Here is a 21,120-nt window from a genome sequence, read left to right on the forward strand (position 1 = left end):
TCATCAGCTATTTCTTGAGTGTCTGCTCTGTACTGGGTACTCTGAGAGGAACAGAAAGGAATTAAACATTGAAAAGGAGAGAACAGTCACACCTCAGGTAGAAAGCAAAATATGTCTCCAGGGTTGAGAGAAAGGGAGAAGTTAAGTGCGTAATGATTTTTTTTTTTGAGCTGTATTTTCTATAATAAATTGTGCTACATAAAAATCTATACCAACATTCATTTATGTAACAAATCCCATTAAAATGAAAATTCCTGTTGTCTGTGACTGAAGCAAACATCATTAGAACACAATTTCAATGCAAAAGAAGACTTTGGACAGTCCCTTGGAGTGAGTTGAAATGGGACTTGACCTCTATATCAAGCTTTTCCTCTATATTGTTCATTTCCACGTGTCAACAAATACTTGATTTGATAGTAAAGCCAGTTAAATCAATATTTCTTGCTGTAGCGAAGGTACAGCAACATATATCCAAGGGCAGCATATCCCTACCAGCCTTATTTTGTTCATTTTAGTTCAGTCTCTCAGTCGTGTCCAACTCTGTTCCACCCCATGGACTGCAGCATGCCAGGCTTCCCTGTCCATCACCACCCACTGGAACTTGCTCAAACTAGTGTCCTTTGAGTCATTGATGCCATTCAACCATCTTATCCTCTGTTGTCCTCTACTCCTCCTGTCTTCAATCTTTCCCAGCATCAGGATCTTTTCCAATGGGTCAGTTCTTCACATCAGGTGGCCAAAGTATTGGATGGCTTCAGCATCAGTCCTTCCAAAGAATATTCAGGACTGATTTCTTTTAGGATTGACTGGTTTGATCTCCTTGCAGTCCAAGGGACTCTCAAGAGTCTTCTCCAACACCACAGTTCAAAAGGATCAATTCTTTGGCGCTCAGCTTTCTTTATAGTACAACTGTTACATCCATACATGACTACTGGAAAAACAATAGTTTTGAATAGACAGAACTTTGTCAGCAAAGTAATGTCTCTGCTTTTTAATATGCTGTCTAAGTTGGTCATAGCTTTTCTTCCAAGGAGCAAGCATCTTTTAATTTCATGGCTGCAGTCACCATTTGCAGTGATTTTGGAGCCCAAGAAAATAAAGCCTGTCACTGTTTCCATTTTTTGTCCATCTATTTGCCATGAAGTGATGGGATCAGACGCCATGATCTTAGTTTTTTGAATGTTGAGTTTTAAGCCAGCTTTTTCACTCTCCTCTTTCACTTTCATCAAGAGGCTCTTTAGTTCTTTGCTTTCTGCTATAAGGGTGGTGTCATCTGTAAATCTGAGGTTGTTGATATTTCTCCCAGCAATCTTGATTCCAGCTTGTGCTTCTTCCAGCTCAGCGTTCCTCATGATGTACTCTGCATACAAGTTAAATAAACAGGGTGATAATATACAGCCTTGATGTACTCCTTTCCCTATTTGGAACCAGTCTGTTGTTCCATGTCTGGTTCTAACTGTTGCTACTTGACCTGCATACAGATTTCTCAGGGGGCAGGTAAGGTGGTCTGGAATTCCCATCTCTTGAAGAATTTTCCACAGTTCGTTGTAATCCACACAGTCAAATGCTTTGGTGTAGTCAATAAAGCAGAAGTAGATGTTTTTCTGGAACTCTCTTGCTTTTTTGATGATTCAACAGATGTTGGCAATTTGATGTCTGGTTCCTCTGCCTTTTCTAAATCCAGCTTGAACATCTGGAAGTTCACAGTTCATGTACTGTTGAAGCCTGGCTTGGAGAATTTTGAGCATGACTTTACTTTGTTAGCGTGTGAGATGAGTGCAATTGCACGGTAGTTTGAACATTCTTTGGCATTGCCTTTCTTTGGGATTGGAATGAATCCTGACCTTTTCCAGTCCCGTGGCCACTGCTGAGTTTTCCAAATTTGCTGGCAGGTTGAAAGCGGCACTGTAGCAGCAGCATCTTTTGGGATCTGAAATAGCTCAACTGGAATTCTGTCACCTCCACTAGCTTTATTCATAGTGATGCTTCCTAAGGCCCATTTGACTTCTTTTGTTAAGTGCATATAGTTTATCATAAACCTACTTGATTGAACTACTTTCACATAAATAGGCTGAAAATAATCCACAAGTCTACCGTTAAAAAAAAAACACAGAAAATCTCTGTCTTGTCCCTCATCTTTCATTTAAGCAATCCCAAATTTATTTAGCTCAATTTCATCATAAGGAATGACAGTATGGATAAGATCTTGATTGTGATAGGTATGCTTTCTTTCTCTTTGCTCTAAAGCGTTCACCTGAACACACTGTCCCATCTTCTGTCCCAGTCAGAGGATTTCTGAACATACCCACAAACTGGCAAATACTAATGAACCCAAGAGTCTCAGATTGTAGGAATCTAATCATCGTGATGGAAGGGAGAGTAAGGTGAAAGCCTCTTACCTTACTCTTTCTTGGAACTTTTAATTGTTAGAAGTGTTCTGAAAATTACCTATTAAAAGTTCAGTGTTTCTGTAAACAAATGGCCTGAAGCATCAATATAAACATCATCAAATGTATTTACTGTTTTCAGAAAATTGAGCTTCTCTTGCCTGTACTGTGAATAGAAGAGTGACTGTCATTTCTTGGGCTCCTACTCTGTGCTAAGCACTTACAATATCTCATCTCTCATAGTTAAAATGATGCTTTAATGCATGTATTATTACTTCCATTTCATGTTCAGTTTCAACTGCTGAATAACTTATCTGAGGGCACCAAGCTAGAACGGGTATAAGCAGGGATTTTAACCCAAGTTAGTCTGATTCCAAAGCCTTTTCATTTTTTTCACCAGGTGTCTTGAGAATGAAAAAAGATATTTTTTTTAAATTGTTAAAGTTACACATGTTCATTATAGGAAGCTTGGAAAACAGACAAAATGATAAGAAAAAAATCACTCATAATTCTTCACCCCAAGGATAATCAGTACTAAATTTTATTTTTCTTTCTAAGCTAGTGAAAGTGAAGTCGCTCAGTCGTGTCCGACTCTTTGCGACCCGGTGGACTGTAGCCCACCAGGCTCCTCTGTCCATGGGATTCTCCAGGCAAGAATACTGGAGTGGGTTGCCATTTCCTTCTCCAAGCTAAAGAAAGCTATAATTTATATATCTTAGAGAGAGTATTGTTCTTCAGAGTTGTCATCCTTGAAGTGTATTCATGTTCTCTAACAACAGTTGCCATTGCTTAAAGCATTTTTAGAACCTTATTCAGAGCCAATTTAGGTACTAAATTCTCTGTAGATTCCCATGCACTGGGTACTTTGGTAGAGACATAGCAAAGACAATGTATCCATTCCCTAAATGCTTGTCAGAATAATATATTTTATGTTCTACCTTTTGTGCCTTCTAAAATTATATGCTGCAAATATTTGACCATCCTGTAAAGAATACCATCATTACCCTCTCTAAGGACCATAAACATCTTCTGCCACTTCTGTTGTGGTAGGAGATGGAGTTTACCAAAATGCTACTTCCTCCCGTGTCAAAGATTGATGGACATTTTGGGTTATATTTAAAAGTCTTTATTAAAAATTAAATCTATAAATGTTTACTATCTCATTTGACAACTCATGTTATTTATTACAGAGTCCACACAACAATCTTTGCCTTTTGTGGTACATAAAGAAAATCAAAGAATTGTTTTTGTCAAAAGTTTGAAAAAGCACATTTTAAAATCAATGTCTTTTTAATGGAAGTGTTATAGTCACTGAATGATTTCCCTCCAAGGAGCTTCTGTAAAAGCAAATATATCTTAAGTGTGATGAACTGATCTTTAAATAAAGTCGGTAGCATCTTGTGTCAAGGTAAATGTTTCTTAAAGAAGCAGGCATGCATGAGCACAGACACACACATACGTAAAAGAAAAGATTGCTATCGAAATGACCGTTGGTATACTTTATTAAAGTGAAGAAAGTCAAGTAGTTGAAGAAGAAAGTCAAGTGCCAGCTGAGTTTTCATCTCTTTGGTTTATTGTACACAACACTGTTGCTTTCAGAAAACAAACCTAACCCTCAACTCAAGCATCTCCCTTGTGGTCTGGTTTCTGCCTTATTTTTCACAGTCTTATCTACCCCACCGGCTTAGCACAGTACCCTCTTCCCAGACTGCTGGGCACCTGGGGCACCAGGACCCTGGGTCCTAAGATTGGCTCAGAGTTCTTCGGGGCCCCACCACAAATGGGGGCCCACCGGGCATGCGCAGTTGTCCTAGGGGCTGTGCTCTTCCCTGGTTTTCCGATTGCCAGGATTTCCTGAGACTTCACCAGGCTCTCAGAGCTCATCACAAAGTGTAGGCTTTGTCTTGTGTTGATATCCTGGGCACATTCATAGCATCTGGCATTGTGTTCAGTCAGCGTGTTAGCAAAATGAAGGGTTACAATATATTCTCTCAGAAATGGACTGTTGGAAGGATAAGTTAGTCCGATTGAAAGAGAGTCAGAATAGAATTGTGGATTAGAATCTCAGAGCTTAAAAGAGCCTCTCAGTCAGTCCTCTCACTTAAAGATGAAACCCGGAGCAGTCAGCTGACTTGGAGAAGGTCACCCAGAGAGTTGGCACCAAGCCAGGCCCAGCATCCGGCATCCTGAGGTCTTGTCCCGTCCTTCCCGGCTCTCACTCCTGTCATCTTTCCCTGGTTGTTTCAGGGAGGTTGAGCTGACTTTGCAGGATCAGTGACCAGAGCTTTTGAAGCCCCACTCAGAGCTTAACAGAGCAGCAGATGCAGAGGGATTCTCAGGGAAGGCTTGGAGAGATTGTGGACTTAGTGAGTGTTTGCCTGGTTGACTAACCAGCCCGGCAGCTGTCTCTAATGCCTAAGTGGTTACTAGCTGGGCTTGTATGGATATTACAGGCTATCTTTTGGAAAGGAGACTATCATAGAAACAATAATAACTAACATCTATTTGTGATAAATTAGGCAGGATATCCCTGTGGTTTCGAGTCCAGGCCCTGTGGTCAGATGGTCACAGAATCCCAGCTCCATCACTTGTCCTGTATATTTTTATAAGACAGGTGCTTTCAACTTTCAGTGCCTCATTTTCTTTATCTGCATAATGCCAGCGGCAAAAGTGGTTATCTCAGAGTATTGGCTTCCCTAGTGGCTCAGAAGGTAAAGGATCTGCCTGCATTGCAGGAGACCCAGGTTTGATCCCTGGGCTGGGAGGATCTCCTGGAGAAGGGCATGGCAACCTACTCCAGTATTCTTGCTTGGCAAATCCCATGGACAGAGGGCCCTGGCAGGCTACAGTCCATAGAATGGCAAAGAGTCAGACATCAATGAGTGACTGACACTTTCACTTTCTTTCAGAGTATTGTAGACTTAACTCATGGAAGCCCTGGAACAATACCAAGCAATAAATGTTAGCTATTGTTATTATTAAAATGTCACTGCTGTGAATAGTAAATTCATTGCACAAATTATATACTATCTGGTCTTGCCAACATCTCTGTGAGGAAGCTGCTATTATTATCCTCCATTTTACAGTTGAGTAGACTGAGGCACAGAGAGGTACCCCACCCACACAGTTTTAAGTCACGGGTAAGACAGCCTGAGCTTGGATGTGAGTGTGAGGAAGATGAGCAGTGTGGCTTTGAAACGTGAGATCTGATTTCCCAAATTTCTTTTTTTCCCCCAGAGCACTCCAGACCCTGGCCACTTTCAGGACTATCTCCGTGGATTCCCAGGTAAGCAGAGGTGGTCCCTCCCTTCTCTGTGTCCTCCTCCTGCCCACATGGCCGGCTGCCTCTGCACCTGTCGCTGATTGCCAGGGGTTTTGTCATAGCCTGTCAATCTTCAAGGGTTTTAGCACCAGAACGCTTATGTATGGGTTCGCAAGCTGAAGGGCCAAGTTGCTGGTGCTGGGGTGGGAGGGGGGCGTAGGGGAGAGCAACAGAGGACCGGAAGCACTGCTGCCCCACCCACGTGCACCTTCTCCACCTGCCTCACCGGTTCTGTAGTGTAGTTTCATGCATGTAAAATACTTCAAAGTGCCAGGGGGAAAAGTCTTTTAGAGATCCTTGTGTTGTAGAAAGGAATTATAGTTAAGAGGGGCAGGCTCTGGAGCCAAACTACTTGGTTTTCCCTCCTTGCACTGATAACCATGTTTGGTGTTGTTGAAAAGCTTGGTTCCCTGAATCTAGAAGTCTGGTTTGCAGTCTTCAGTGCTCACTCAGTGCTGACTTGGAGTGGAAGGACACAGCCTTTTGAGCCAGACAACCTGGCTTTGCATTCTCTTCTGCTGCCTAGTAACTGTAGTGTCTCTGCGTGTCCCCAGCCTCTCTGAGCCTCAGTTTCATCCTCTCTAATATGGAGCTAATTATACCCATCTCTGCAAGAGTTGTTGGGATTTGTGTAAAGTGGACTGCATAAGATTGACATTCAATTCAATGGCAATTATTATTATTAGTTATTGATATTTGAATGGGCTCATAACAAGTATTTTCTGGAGGGGAAAGCATGCTTTTTTTTTTTAATCCACATACTTTCCCTGAAATATTTTCATTTTCTCCACCAGCAGTCTTGCTTGTTTAAAGTAATTTGCTTAGCAAGCCATATATTCATTGTGAAAAGATCATCTCTGATAGAACCTGTCAAATGATTATAAATTCCAAATTGAAGTAGTCCAAAATAAAGAGGTCTTATTCCACGTGAATGTCTCCATGAATACTTAAGCTTGATTCTTTTTCTAAAACCCTGAAACTTCAGGAGTAAGATGACTGTAACTTTTTGGAAAAGAGTCATTAACATTGGTGGGAGTTGGTTGTCTTCCATTAATGGAATAGAATATTTTACTTCCTCATATCTGAAATCTGAATCACCATAAAAACATTTTCTTTATTGTTGTTCAAAGGGAATTATTATGGAAACTGCTGACTGATTTTTCTCTCTCTCCCTCTCTGTGTCACACATACACACACACACACACACACACTTTAGTTTTTCTTTCCCTTAGGCAACTGAAGAGTTACTATGTAAATTTCTGGCAGCCTTCTCCCCATCAGACAAGCAAGGGCACAATCAATTCCTGTTTTCTTGGAATGTACCAAATAATCAGAAACTGATTATTCTGCTTGAAGGCAACAAGCAGCTTGATGGAAAGATGTACCAATTGAAAACAATTCTGATCATATTTTTGTCAGGAGAATGAGATGCCTCCAGCTGTCTGTCACTAATTATATTAGAGGTAGAAAGCAGGAATGTTTTGGCCTGCAAAAGATCACTCTAGTCTCATGTTGGAACACTAGTGTTACTGGCTGCTTATCCCAGAACAGTGACATTGGGCATCCATTCTGTAACTCATCTTGCCAATTGGTCACAGTCTGAAACATGTCACATGAGCACACTTAAGGAATTTTCTAATTATAGTTCAGAGGCTTTACTTTTATCTTTTTATGTTCATTCTGCAGACATCACTGATGGAAATGATTTCTCCCTCAGCCTAATCCTATTGCCGGCAGTTACAAAAGAACAGAGAGATGGCAAATGAAACCCACAGTAACTGAAGAGGTGTCCGAATTCAATTAGGAAGCGACCTCTCCCATGTGGATGCATAAGCCATATAAATCCATTTTAATTGTGATCTGTGGTACTTATCTGGTCATGTTTATTTTGGATGCAAGTGCCAAAGCTGGATTTAGACCAGAACTCCAGATCTTCAAGCTCTAATGACTAATTTGGGTATCCATTGAATCCCTTAATTCATTTCTTAATTAGTTCTCCCAGAATTAGAGTTGCTTGGTTATAATCATTTTCACAAAATTTTCCAATAAAAACAAGCATACATAGATTTTTTCCCCCCTATGGTTCACACATTTGCTATGGTCTTAAAGAATTGTTCTTGTTGTTATCAAAATTATAACAATGACAATAACAAAACTAACATGTTGCCAGGCAATAGAATATGAAGTGAGGCACCAGGAACTGGTTTTGATTCCCAGCTCAACTATTTACAGTCATGGGATCTGGGCCAAGTTGCTTTCCCTGTATTTCAGTTTCCTTTTGTAAATGGGAGGAATAATAGTACCTACCTCATAGGGTTGTTTTAAGGCTTGAAAAAGCATTGCATGTATGAACTAACATGCAGACAGTCCCTGGCACTATGATAGATGCTACTTATTATGTTTATTGTTCATAAGACAGTAGGAGACTGATGGGCAGATTTGCTGGTGCCACAATATTGTCATCCAAGTTTGTTCCATTTATGTCATCCATTTGGGGATCACTCATGATGGTAATGATACGTTGGGGACTCTGGGGTTGAAATTAATCTCTGTTGTTTGTATTTGTACACCTCAGTTTAGCTTAGGATTAACATTTTTGGCTTTCCATGCTTGATCAATATGAAACCTTTTGGTGTAAAATTGCTTTAAAATTTGAATGAACATTTTGTTCTCTCAGTAGGCACAATACTGGTCCTCATTAAAATGAAAAATACAGTTATGATATGTAAAAAATATATGTGGTGGGGAGAGGAGGCTTGGGGGAATTGACTTCAGTAAATTCATTGGAAACTTTCATACTATTTTTTAACAGTTAAATGCATTTAATGTCTTAGTTCAAATTTAATCAGTGTGCAGGAGTAAAAGTCTAGGGAAAGATAAATCTAGTAATTTAATGAGCTTTCCTCATGGCTACATAAGAGTTTATTTTAAAATTGATTGCCAAGTGATTCACTAGAATTACCTTTCTTAAGTTTTTTTTTCCCCCCAGAAACTAAGGTTGGTCCAGCAGTTCTACTCTCATGCATGCACAGGTGTGCACTTGTGTGTATATGCTAGAGAAATGTGCACTCACATATATCCAGAGATGTGTAAGTTGTTCTTAGCAGCATATCTTATATTCATCTCAACTTAGAAACAGAATAGCCATCCGTTGTAGAATAGATGAATAAACTGTGCAGTAATAAGAAGAAGTTATGATTCTATAATTATAGGATGGAATATTATACAGCAATGAAAAAAAGAAAACTTGGAGCTACACACAATAACAGGGATAAATCCTAAGACATAATGTTGAAAGAAAGAAAATACAGAAGACTACATAGCAATCTTATTTCATTTGTGCAAAGTGTGAAAACAGACAAAAACTACACTCTGTTGCTAAAGGGTATGGACAAAAGTGACCAGGAATTTACTGCTGAACAAATCCCTTCTAAAGGAGAGTGTGCTGGGGAAAACAGAAGAGCTGTGGGACTCCTGTGAGTCCTGGCGATATTCTGGTTTTTGACTGGAGCTTGTAGGTGCGGGGGCTTCCCAGGTCAGTAGTAAAGAATTCCCTGACAATGTAGGAGACACGGGAGACACAGGTTCACTCCTGGATCAGGAAGATTCTCTTGGGGGAGGAAATGGCAACCCACTCCAGTATCCTCACCTGGAGAAGTCCATGGACAGAGGAACCTGGCAGGCTACAGTCCATAAGGTCACAAAGAGTCAGACACATCTGAGTGGCTGAGCATACGCACATAGTTGCATGGGTAAAACACTGTATTATTATTATATCTATATATCTATATATATATATATATATATCTATATCTATATGAAAGTGAAAGTGAGGTCGTGTCCAACTCTTTGTGACCCCGTGGCCTGTAGCCTACCAGGCTTCTCGGTCCATGGGATTTTCCAGGCAAGAATACTGGAGTGGATTACGATTTCCTTCTCCAGGAGATCTTCCCCACCCAGAGATTGAACCTGGGTCTCCCGCATTGTAGGCAGACGCTTTACCGTCTGAGCCACCAGGGAACATTATATATATAATGTTAATTATATTTATATTAATTACATTAATGTTTTATCTGCTTTTCTGGTTGTAGGTTAGAGTTCATAATTTTAAAAGTTTTTTAAAAAGGCAGAATAAACTCTCTCCAACCCAGGGTGGTTTATCCTTGTCCTGCATAGTTTTAGGCCAAGAGATTCCTGTGGTTATAAGTGGCTCTAGAAGTAAACTACTGCCTCCCTGCCTGGCAAAGTGGCCTCTAAAGTAGAATATGCACCCCAGGGAGCTCTTGAGAAGATCCATTTGGTTGAGAAGGAAATTGATTAGAACTTGCGTTTACTTTCATCTCATTATCATGAAACATTATGATAACAGGTAACTGTATTGACACTGGCATCCTTGCTGAGTCCACGTGTCAGATGTTCGAGTATCACCTGGAGGGAGGGAGGCAAGACCTCCTCTTCACAGTGGCTTCCCCTCTGGTTCATCTGCCTTGGTTATTGTATGGAATATATCATACCTGGTCACCTGGATTTACAAATTCAATGTTTTACTTTTAACAAACCCTCACAAACTGTCTTAAATAGAGTCTTCAAAGAATTCCCATAAATTGAAAATAGTTTTAAATTTGCATGCAAGAAAATGGCAAAGTTTAACATGAACTTTGTTGGCCCCGGTGTGAGGTAATGACCATGATCAGTTGAATCAGATCTGGCAAGAAGCTGACCACCAAAATTCTAAATTATCTGAAAGATGTATAGATTTACATCCACTGTGGTTAATCTTGAACCTTGTCCTGAGTATGTTGTTTTGAGACATCGCAAAATAGTACATCAATTCTGTCATTCTTTTCTATTTTAATCATGTTTTATAAGATATATAACATGTTAGTACAATAACATATATATATGAATTGTAAACAAACAAGGAAACTTTTTTGTTCCAACATCTAGGATGAAAATACCTTGAACTTCACTGTCATGCAGTTCAAAGGCTACTCCTTGCCAACTGTTAAAATGTGTAGAATAGAGTAAACTTGCTATCCATATCAAAAAGATGCACTTCTTAGCCTTAATTTTTTTTACTGGTAAATATCAACAGTAAGGCAAGGGTTTATATATTTTACTTTACTAAGACTTTCCCCAAGCCCTTGGCTTGCAGTTGGGTAGGAGAAAATGAAAAGGGGTATATACTCAGAATGGCTCTGTTTTTCTGTTTCGTTTATATTCCCTGTAAGATTCCTTTATGGTTACATCTATGCATACCCACCAAGGTGCAGTGGACAGGGTGCTTGACCAGCAGTCAGGAGACCTGATTCTGAGCCTGGTTCTGCCAGTAGCCAGCAGCCAGGCCACAGCACAGAGGCGGGATCCTCCCTGAGCTGTCTTTGCCTTTTCTCTATCATGAGGGTTGTGATAGCAACCCTTCCCTGACCTGGCACAGGGATCACATATGAGAGCCTCTTTAAAATGGAGTTTCCTTCAAACAGAAGGAATTATGGTCCTGTCCCTTCTATTTCAGGCTTTCCAGGTAGTGCTAGCGGTAAAGAACCTGCCTGCCAATGCAGGAGACATGGGTTCGATCCCTGGGTAGGGAAGATCCCCTGGAGGAGGGCATGGCAACCCACTCCAGTATTCTTGCCTGGAGAATCCCATGGACAGAGGAGCTTGGCAGGCTACAGTCCAGGGGGTCACAAAGAGTCAGACACAACTTAGCAACATTTATAACTTTTTATTAAAGTGCTGACATCTTTAACTTACAGAGCTCTTTTTATTGGAAGCTACAGAAACTGACTGGCTAGCTTAAATCAAAATATACTTATTTTTGAATTGTTTTATTGGGAGTACCTATAGGATTGAAGGGACTTCCTAGGTAGTGCAGTGATAAAGAATCTGCCTGCCAGTGCAGGAGACACAGGAGGTACAGGTTCCATCTCTGGGTTGGGAAGATCCCCTGGAGGAGGAAATGACAACCCACTCCAGTATTCTTGCCTGAAAAATCCCATGGACAGAGGTGCCTGGTGGGCTACAGTCCAAAGGGTCACAAAGAGCCGGACGCTGAACACGCACGTGCACTCACAGAATTGAAGGGATGGTGGAGTCTTCGAACTGCACAAAGGGCCACCGCCAGGGAAGGCCTTGCGGTCTTAGCATTGGACTCTGGGGCCTCTTCTCTAAGGCAGTGCTGCCAGTGTGGTGGGTCACCGATGACTTCTGCCCTCTGGGGTTCATGGTTCCAAATCTGAGGCTCCATGAAGGGGAAATCTAATTTATCCAACTTGGGTTGATGAATCGCCTTTTGACCAGTCAGCCTCAGGTGAGGAGATGAGGTCACAGAGGATGCACAAGATTCCTGGGATCTCTGGCTCTGCATGTCTGGGCCCTCTCAGAAAATCGGGCATCCCTGTGAGCTTCTGCCTACCATTGGTATTAATGTTTCCATAGTTACTAATGATTCAACTCTCTTTAAGGGATTTGAATTAAAAGAATCAGAGAAATATTAATACAAGTATGGAAGTATATACAAGTGTTTTTTTCAATCAATGTCAATGCACCTAATTGAGCCTGGGTTTCTCATATATTTCTTGAGGTAAACACTGGACTTGAAATCACTTTCATTAGATGCTGAAAATTCTCTGAAGGTCCCAAGGGGTCCTCCTGCCCAGGCCACTTCTCTAAGGTTTGACTCCATTTCTGCCTTTAGCTACTGCTTTACCTCTTGTTAGAAGAAAGTGAAGTTGCTCAGTCGTGTCCGACTCTTTGCGAGAGTAGCCTATAGCCCATCAGGCTCCTCTGTCCATGGGATTTTCCAGGCAGTAGTACTAGAGTGGACTGGCATTTCCTTCTCCAGGGGATCTGCCCAACCCAGGGATTGAACCCGGGTCTCCTGCATTGTAGACAGACACTTTACCATCTGAGCCACCAGGGAAGTCTTTCTTGTTAGAAAGAAGGTATTAAATCAATTTTAGCATTCCTAATGCTGATGCTCTTCTTACTGACAGCTTGACTTGCCCTAAAATTTTATGGAATGTGGAAAGAAGGTAAGAGAGGTGCAGAGTCTGTGTACCACAGGCAAGTCATCATACCAATCTTGTGAGCCTATCAAAGTATATTTGAATATATCACAGCCATTCCTAGACAGACATAAATAGCTGTCTCACACCCTCACACCAAAAGGGTATTCAGTGCTTACCATTTGTTCTATCAGGGCTCAAGTAGATACGTGCAATATTCCAATAATGGAAAAGATGAAAATGTTTATATCCCTGAGAAATCAATGCATATCTTCCAAAACAAGTTAACTATTGCTATCAAATATTGCCCTGGCAAGTCCTAAATGGATATTGTCCCCTTAGGAACAGTCACTATATAGCTATAAAGAGAACAGAAATTCTTTGTTTTTTAAGCATATAGACTTAATGTAATGACCACATTTTAGGTTGTTAACACGCAGTTAAATTTCTTTAAATCAAAAGACAAGTTCCTTCTTAGAGAAAGAGTACCACTGAAGAAAGAGATGTGGTAAAAACAATCATTATTTTACTCAGTTTCCATTTTCCCAAGTTGCTGAGTTACAACATAGTCTATGATTATACTTTTTAAACCAGCTCTCAATAGATTACCAACCCAGTGCCTCACACTGGTTAGCTTATAAGGATGATTTATTATTCGTCAGATTTTAAATGCTGACCCATGAAATGCTAAAATTGTATTGGCAGCTGTTGTCCAAAGGTTTGCAGATGTCCTGACTAATGCTTTGAAAGTCCAGCATTAGCAGTAAATCACAGCATACGTAATTTTTCAATAAAGTAATGGAAAGGATTTTGCATTCTAGGTCCTCTAAGCTTTGGAATTTGGAAGTTACTTACATGGGAAATTAAAAGGGTAAAATGTTCTCGGGCTTTAACTCTTGAATTTGGGGCCAGCACAGTCAATAGCTAAAGCATCTTGGTAGCTTTATTCTCCTAACCCTGAGATCTCTTGGCTCTGAGAACTGACGAAGTTGCCAAGTATAGGCCTAATTGCATTCCTAGCTACTGAGAAAAAAATTTTTTTTTCCTTTTCTTTCAAAGAAATACCTTGAGCATTAACATTTTCTGGAATAGCAGAATTGTTTATAAGACTTTTGCAGAGGTTTCTGAAAAGAGAGCTTGAAGAGGGCTCTGGCAGCCAATTAAGAAGCATGCGCTGCTCACCTAGAGTAACAAAGAGTTAGGGAGAGGAAACCAACAAGTGAAAAGAGATGTGGCTTTGTCCTCTCAGCTTGCTCTCTGATTAATGAGCTGATGTTCTCTTTTTTTCTTCTCTATGTTCTACTCAAAGATGTAGCAAAATAGTGCATGATATATTCAGCTAGCCCCATGATAGACCACCAGCTGAGTATAAGTTTTGTTCACTAGTATTTCCAGTGCTGTGACCAGTACTTGATACATAAGAAATGTTCAATTAGTATTTGTTGAATGAAGGAATGTATTCAGGCAGGTCTCTCTATGATCTGTAAATTGGTGATTTGTATATTGGGCCAAACATCTTGGAATGTGAAGTCAAGTGGACCTTAGGAAGTATCACTACAAGTAAAGCTAGTGGAGGTGATGGAATTCCAGTGGAGCTATTTCAAATCCTGAAAAATGATGCTGTGAAAGTGCTGCACTCAATGTGCCAGCAAATTTGGAAAACTCAGCAGTGGCCACAGGACTGGAAAAGGCCAGTTTTCATTCCAATCCCAAAGAAGGCAATGCCAAAGAATGCTCAAACTACCGCACAATTGCACTCATCTCACACGCTAGTAAAGTAATGCTCAAAATTCTCCAAGCCAGGCTTCAGCAATACGTGAACCGCAAACTTCCAGTTTTGTTCAAGCTGGTTTTAGAAAAGGCAGAGGAACCAGACATCAAATTGCCAACATCCACTGGATCATCGAAAAAGCAAGAGAGTTCCAGAAAAAACATGTACTTCTGCTTTATTGACTATGGCAAAGCCTTTGACTGCGTGGATCACAATAAACTGTGGAAAATTCTGAAAGAGATGGGAATACCAGACCACCTGACCTGCCTCTTGAGAAACCTGTATGCAGGTCAGGAAGCAACAGTTAGAACTGGACATGGAACAATAGACTGGTTCCAAATTGGGAAAGGAGTACGTCAAGGCTGTATATTGTCACCCTGCTTATTTAACTTATATGCAGAATACATAATGAGAAATGCTGGGCTGGATGAAGCATAAGCTGGAATCAAGTTTGCCAGAAGAAATATCAATAACCTCAGATTTACAGATGATACCACCCTTATGACAGAAAGTGAAGAAGAACTAAAGACCCTCTTGATGAAAATGAGAGGAGAGTGAAAAAGTTGGCTTAAAGCTCAACATTCAGAAAACTAAGATCATGGCATCAGGTCCCATCACTTCATGGCAAATAGATGGGGAAACAGTGGAAACAGCGACTGACTTTTTTTGGGGGGGGGCTCCAAAATCACTGCAGATGGTGACTGCAGCCATGAAATTAAAAGACGCTTACTCCTTGGAAGGAAAGTTATGACCAACCTAGACAGCATATTAAAAACGACATTATTTTGTCAACAAATGTCTATCTAGTCAAGGCTATGGTTTTTCCAGTAGTCATATATGGATGTGAAAGTTGGACTATCAAGAAAGCTGAGCACCAAAGAATTGATGCTTTTGAACTGTGGTGTTGGAGAAGACTCTTGAGAGTCCCTTGGACTGAAAAGAGATCCAACCAGTCTATCCTAAAGGAGATCAGTCCTGGGTGTTCATTGGAAGGACTGATGTTGAAGCTGAAACTCCAATATTTTGGCCACCTGATGCGAAGAGCTGACTCATTTGAAAAGACCCTGATGTTGGGAAGGATTGAAGGCGGGAGGAGAAGGGGACGACAGAGGATGAGATGGTGAGATGGCATTACCGACTCAATGGACATGAGTTTGAGTAAACTCTGGGAGTTGGTGATGGACAGGGAGGCCTGGCGAGCTGCGGTTCATGGGGTCGCAAAGAGTTGGAGAAGACTGAGTGACTAACTGATACTGAACTGATACTGATATTGGGCCAGGTATACTCAGAGCTTCCCAGGTGGCACTAGTGGCAAAGAACCCGCCTGCCAATGCAGGAGACATAAGAGATGCAGGTTTGATCCTTGGGTTTGTAAGATCTCCTGGAGGAGGGCATGGAAACCCACTCTAGTATTCTGCCCTGGAGAATCCCATGGACAGAGGAATCTAGTGGGCTGCAATCCATAGGATCACACAGAGCCAGACACATCTGAAGCGACTTAGCATGCACATACTCTAGGCGAGATTAATTCTGATCAAGGACTCAATATCTAAATTTCATAGACTGTGATTTTCCAATATGATGGAGAATTAAGGGCTTGAAGAAACGAACACTTGGAACAACCCAAATACTCAGGAATATAGAAAGGACTGTTACAACCTTCCAGCAGGCTTAACTGACTCTAGAAGTTAGCATATCCAGCTATCGCAGCTTTTCTGAATGTAAATACATTTGCAGAGTTCTTACCATACTGACAGTATCAGTTTCAACTGTACAGAATCTTGCTTTTAACACATCAGTTGGCAAGCACTCAGTGCCAAGGCCAAGGGTTAGCCCTCTGCTTCACTTCCCTTCTCCAAGCTGCAACTTCTCTCACAGAGCCAGGCAGCTGTCTCCCAAATGTACGCTGTCAGTAACATAGGAACCCAGATGACCAAAAGAGGGTAAATCAGCACAAATTTATTGTCAGAGCTGAGAGAAAGAACCTCAGAGTGAATGCTCTGCTGATTGTGGGTCAGAAGTGTTATCTTTGTGTCTCAAGGACAGAACGTTTAATAAAGATTGGGTACAAAATACACATCACCCTTGAGGCATGCTCAACTGTGTCAACCGGAGAACCGTTCCTCAGGATTTACAATTTCCTCTTTTTCCTAAATTAAAAAATGCTAATGTGAACTCTTGACTCTCAACAGCACATGTTATTATTGTATATAGGGCAAAGAGTAAATAAGACACTTGCCTAATGACATAACAGTTCATTTTAACTCGGCAAGCTGGAAGTAATTTTAGCTTGTTTTCTTTTTTTCCATGCTTCTTTATGGAAATAGGCCACAATCATTTTTATTCCACCATTCTTCATTACCTTATGGCATGCTTCCTGTTTATGCTATTAAGAGCTGTTTTTAAAGACCCTTGAGGGATATCCTTTAGCACATTCTTTTTAAAAATAATTATTCATCTGTAGTACTGCTTCAGAATGTCTGAGGGTTTGGAAATATAGAAACTTCTTAATGAGATATGCTTAATGGTCTGTGCAGAGTATTGCAATATTTACACCTAGTTCAGTTAACGTAAATTATATTTAATTAGTCATTCTTGGAAAATAGTAGATATTTTAGAATAGATTCAGTACCTAAAACTCACCATTTGCCTGTTATGTATAGTGAGTGTGTGCATGCTCAGTCATGTCCAACTTTTTGCAACCCCATGGATTGTAGCCCACCAGGCTCCTCTGTCCATGAAATTTTCCAGGCAAGAGTACTGGCGTGGGCTGCCATTTCCTTCTCCAGGCATTATGTATAGTACTTTAGATAAAATTCTATGTGTAGTATTTATAGATTTTAAAAAAAGGTATTTGCAGTGGTATAAAGCAATGCTTAGGGACTCATAATAATATGAAGAACATGTCTTGTTAGGGTATGACAAACATCCACGTGGTTCAGACTTCTACAAAAAAAATTCTTTATAAACTTTAAAGTGCGATATGAATGGTATCGTTATTTTTACACTTGCGACATGCAGGACTTCTGAGCTGAATGACAGTCTATAACTTGTGTTTTAATGTTGAATATGTTCCTGTTTCAAGTGAAATTTCCTTTTTCACATATAATTCTTGTGTCAGAGACTCCCTGAGTTCCTTAATTGGGTTCCTTCACACAGCACTTGACTTTTGAACACTCCAGACTACACTTGTGCCGGGAGGAGCAGGTTTCACATAATGGTTTAGAAGGCGGTGTGATTTCTAGGAAGAAACCTCGACTTGCATCACAGCTGCACTCTACAGATGATGGCTAAGAGCCCCACCATGGCCATCTCCCAGTCCCACTCGAAGTCCACCTGAAGAGGATTGAGAAATCACTCATTCGTGGCCTTATATGACCCACCTTTGGGTCCTCTGGTCCTACTTTTCCAGCTCTTCTCTTCCAGGATGCTCTCTGCTGCTTCGGCATCTCCAGCAGGCTATTTTAGCCCGTGTCTTGGATGTCTTGGTCACTCTGTCTGTCCTCCCAGCACGACTTCTCTGCGCTCTAGCCTCCTTTGGGGTCTTCAGAGCTACAAGAAACTGGAAGCAAGGAAGTGTGTGCTGGGGCTATTCCTCTGCCCTCTTCCTGGCAGATTGCTCTTTTCCTTAGCATTCCAGCATTGCCAGTTGCATCTTTGTCCTCCTGTCTTGCCCGAGCTCCAGTGGACTGGGTGCAGGGGAGTACTGAGGGTGAGGGGTGCCCGCCCAGAGAAATGCTTCATTGTCCACACCCAGGGCCAGGCCATGGGAAACAGACTCCCGGACAGTCACCATGGGCTACGCAAATATTACTTCCATTTAACTTGACCTTTCATTGTGCTCTGAAATGACTGAAAATACTTAAATGGCATACAGTAATTTTCTGGAAACAAAAATAAATGGGGTTCTTTTAAGAAGCCACACTTGAACTTTTGCCCTTTCCTTCCTTTTCGAGTCATATCCAGTGCAAGGTTGCCTTAATTTAGCATGTCGTTTCCTTTGGTGAGAAATTGCTAATTTCTCTACTGATAAAATGATGAATCAAAGAAGCAGTGTAATTGCTAAAGATAAGGATACCTCATCTGGCCTTAAAACCCTCAGCTCTGGGAATTGAGTCTTGTGAACAGTTCTTAAGTGATAACTGTGTGCCAGGCACCTGCAGACTGATTCTATAACGTCTTTAACGCACCGATTCAACTATTCCTCACAGCGTCCCTGTGAGGTGGGTAGTATCGCTGTTTGTCTGTGTTCTAGGATGTAGACATTGAAGCATAGTGAAAGGAAGTTAGTTGCCCGAGTTCACATAGTTCACAGTGATCAGGACCTGGACTTGAACCTGGGGGTCTGCCTCAGTGCCCACATTCTCAATTACTGAACCAGCTGCCTAAGTGCCACAAGCACATCATATAACCCCTGGGAGCCTGATTCCTCATCTCTGAAGTGGGACTAGTGACATCTACCTGACTAAATTGTGGGGAGGATCAAATGAAATAATCATTTGAAAGGGCCCAGTGGATTGTGAAATACTAAAGCCTCGGGGTTAAGTTGGGCTAACTGTCGATATGATATTTTCTAATAGGTGGATTTTAGTGTTTGAATCTGGTCCATGCTCCCTGGATGCCCTATTAAAATGCTGAGTGTTTGGTCTTGAGGTTTTTTTTTTTTTTGGAAATTTCAGAAAACCTTAGATCTCACAATGAAAATGATCCTTTGTATTCCTAAATGGTGGCATTTGGGAGTGTTTAGAGCAGGGCTCCCCAAACTCTAGGATCTAATGCCTGATGATCTGAGGTGGAGCTGATGTAATAATAATAGAAGTAAAGTTCACAATAAATGTAATGTGTTTGAATTATCCCCAAACCATCCCACCCCCGCTACTTCCCACCAATCTGTGGAAAAGTTGTCTTCCATGTAACTGGTCACTGGTGCCAGAAAAGATTGATGACCACTGATGTAGAGCACAGGCAAAACTCAGCGTTGTACTTTTAATATGCCAAGTACATTCAGTAATATTTGTTCCCTTTAATCCCTTTAACAGTAACGTAGCACTTAACACCCCTCCCTTTTTTCCTAAAGCATGCAAAATTAATTTTCTTCCAAGTCTTCTGTTTACCTCATACCAAGTACTTGTCATAAAGCGTGCTTCAGTGTATAGTGTGGGGTCTGCGACCATGTCTTTCCAGCACGCGGCCCTGACACAGGAGATACCAGACAAGGTTTAGGCTGATGGAAGACAGATGGAAATTGAGTCTCAAGAGGAGGATTTAGAAAGACCATGTGCTAAAAACCCCGTGTTTCAAAGCACAGGACGGGAGACCAAAGCCAGACCCCTGAGAGGTCTGACCGGTGGTGCTGGAAGAGTGGGAGAGCCTGGGAAGAAATAGAAAGAGCAGACTCAGAAGAACAAACCAAGCAGGAGATGGAGGTTTCCTGCAACTGGTCTGGGGGAGAGGGAGGCTTCCCTGCTCCCCATGATGCCCGGCTGGCTTTCGCTGCCCTCAGGCCCCCTATGCGTTTTAGTTTTCGGGTCTCACAGTGTTCTCACAAGTCAGTGTCGGAGATCTGCATTCTTACAGTCTCTTGGGAGAAGTGAATACCCAAAGGCCTAACTTTCTGTGCTGTGTTGGAGCTTTCATGCATCCTAGAAATGGAGTTCTTCCTGGTTTGTTAATGAGACTGGCATTTTATACCTAGGGCATGCTGTTTGGAGAGGCTTCCAGACAGGAGTCATGATCATAACGAGTTATTTTTTCTTCTTTTCTGGATAAGAACAATATCCTCGCCATTCAGTTTTCAAATATAGCAAGTAGTCATGATAGAAGAATATCCTTATGTTAAGAAAGGGGTTGGCAGCCTCGTGATGTGAAATGTCCAATTTAGAAGACACATTTAAAAAGAAAAGCTGCCTTAAGTCCTTTTTTGGAATCAGTTGGAATAAAAATGAGTAAATAAAAAAGTTAAAGTACAACACATGGTCTGACAACACATTCTCCTTCCTCTCTTTAGTCTTGCAGATACTTGTTGATTTTGCCTGAACTTCAGGTGTCATTTTTATCATTTCATTAAACTGTCAAACTCCAAACTGGTTCTGGCATCTAACTGGGGGCATAACTTGGATGATAGATTTTCTAGCTGATGCATATAATCGGCGCTCTACAAGAATGTTGTCAGAGACTAAATATCTAGACTCTGTTTAAGAATACTGGTGTGTAAAAAGAGTACTTAATACGGGAGGGAGAAAAAGCATCAAATTCCAAAGAAAAAGTCGAAATGGAATGTGTAAGTCAGGTATATAAATAGAGAGCTTCTAGTGAAAAGCTTATCTAATTGATTAAGGTGTTTGCAGTAACAAACATCAGAATTATAGATAAAAGCCACATCTATTACACTTAACCAGCCCACACCTATAAGATTTCTCTTCATGGAGTGCTGAACTGATCAGAACACTAGATATGCATGTAACTCAAGTAAATTAAACTGTTGACTCAATTTGTAGAAGCAATTTTGTTGTTGTTAAGTTGCTAAGTCATGTCTGACCCTTTACAACCCCATGGACTGCAACACACCAAGCTCCCCTGTCTTTCATATCTCCCAGGGTTTGCTCAAATTCATGTCCGTTGAGTTGGTGATAT

General features: G+C 41.1%; 1 protein-coding gene across 6 annotated transcripts in view; it reads left to right on the forward strand.

The window, feature by feature from the left end:
* SPATS2L (spermatogenesis associated serine rich 2 like) overlaps nt 1-21,120 on the forward strand; it is a 191,302-nt gene that overhangs the window by 18,995 nt on the left and 151,187 nt on the right. For all 6 annotated transcript variants that reach the window (XM_070800186.1, XM_019974579.2, XM_019974573.2 and 3 more), the window contains exon 2: nt 5,625-5,673. Coding sequence is in view for 2 of the 6 variants with exons in the window: in XM_070800173.1 (XP_070656274.1) it covers nt 5,625-5,673 (49 nt within the window). In the remaining 4 variants the exon portion in view is untranslated. The remainder of the gene's footprint in view (nt 1-5,624; nt 5,674-21,120) is intronic.

The sequence above is a fragment of the Bos indicus genome, chromosome 2 (assembly GCF_029378745.1).
Source record: "Bos indicus isolate NIAB-ARS_2022 breed Sahiwal x Tharparkar chromosome 2, NIAB-ARS_B.indTharparkar_mat_pri_1.0, whole genome shotgun sequence".
NCBI lineage: Eukaryota > Metazoa > Chordata > Mammalia > Artiodactyla > Bovidae > Bos > Bos indicus.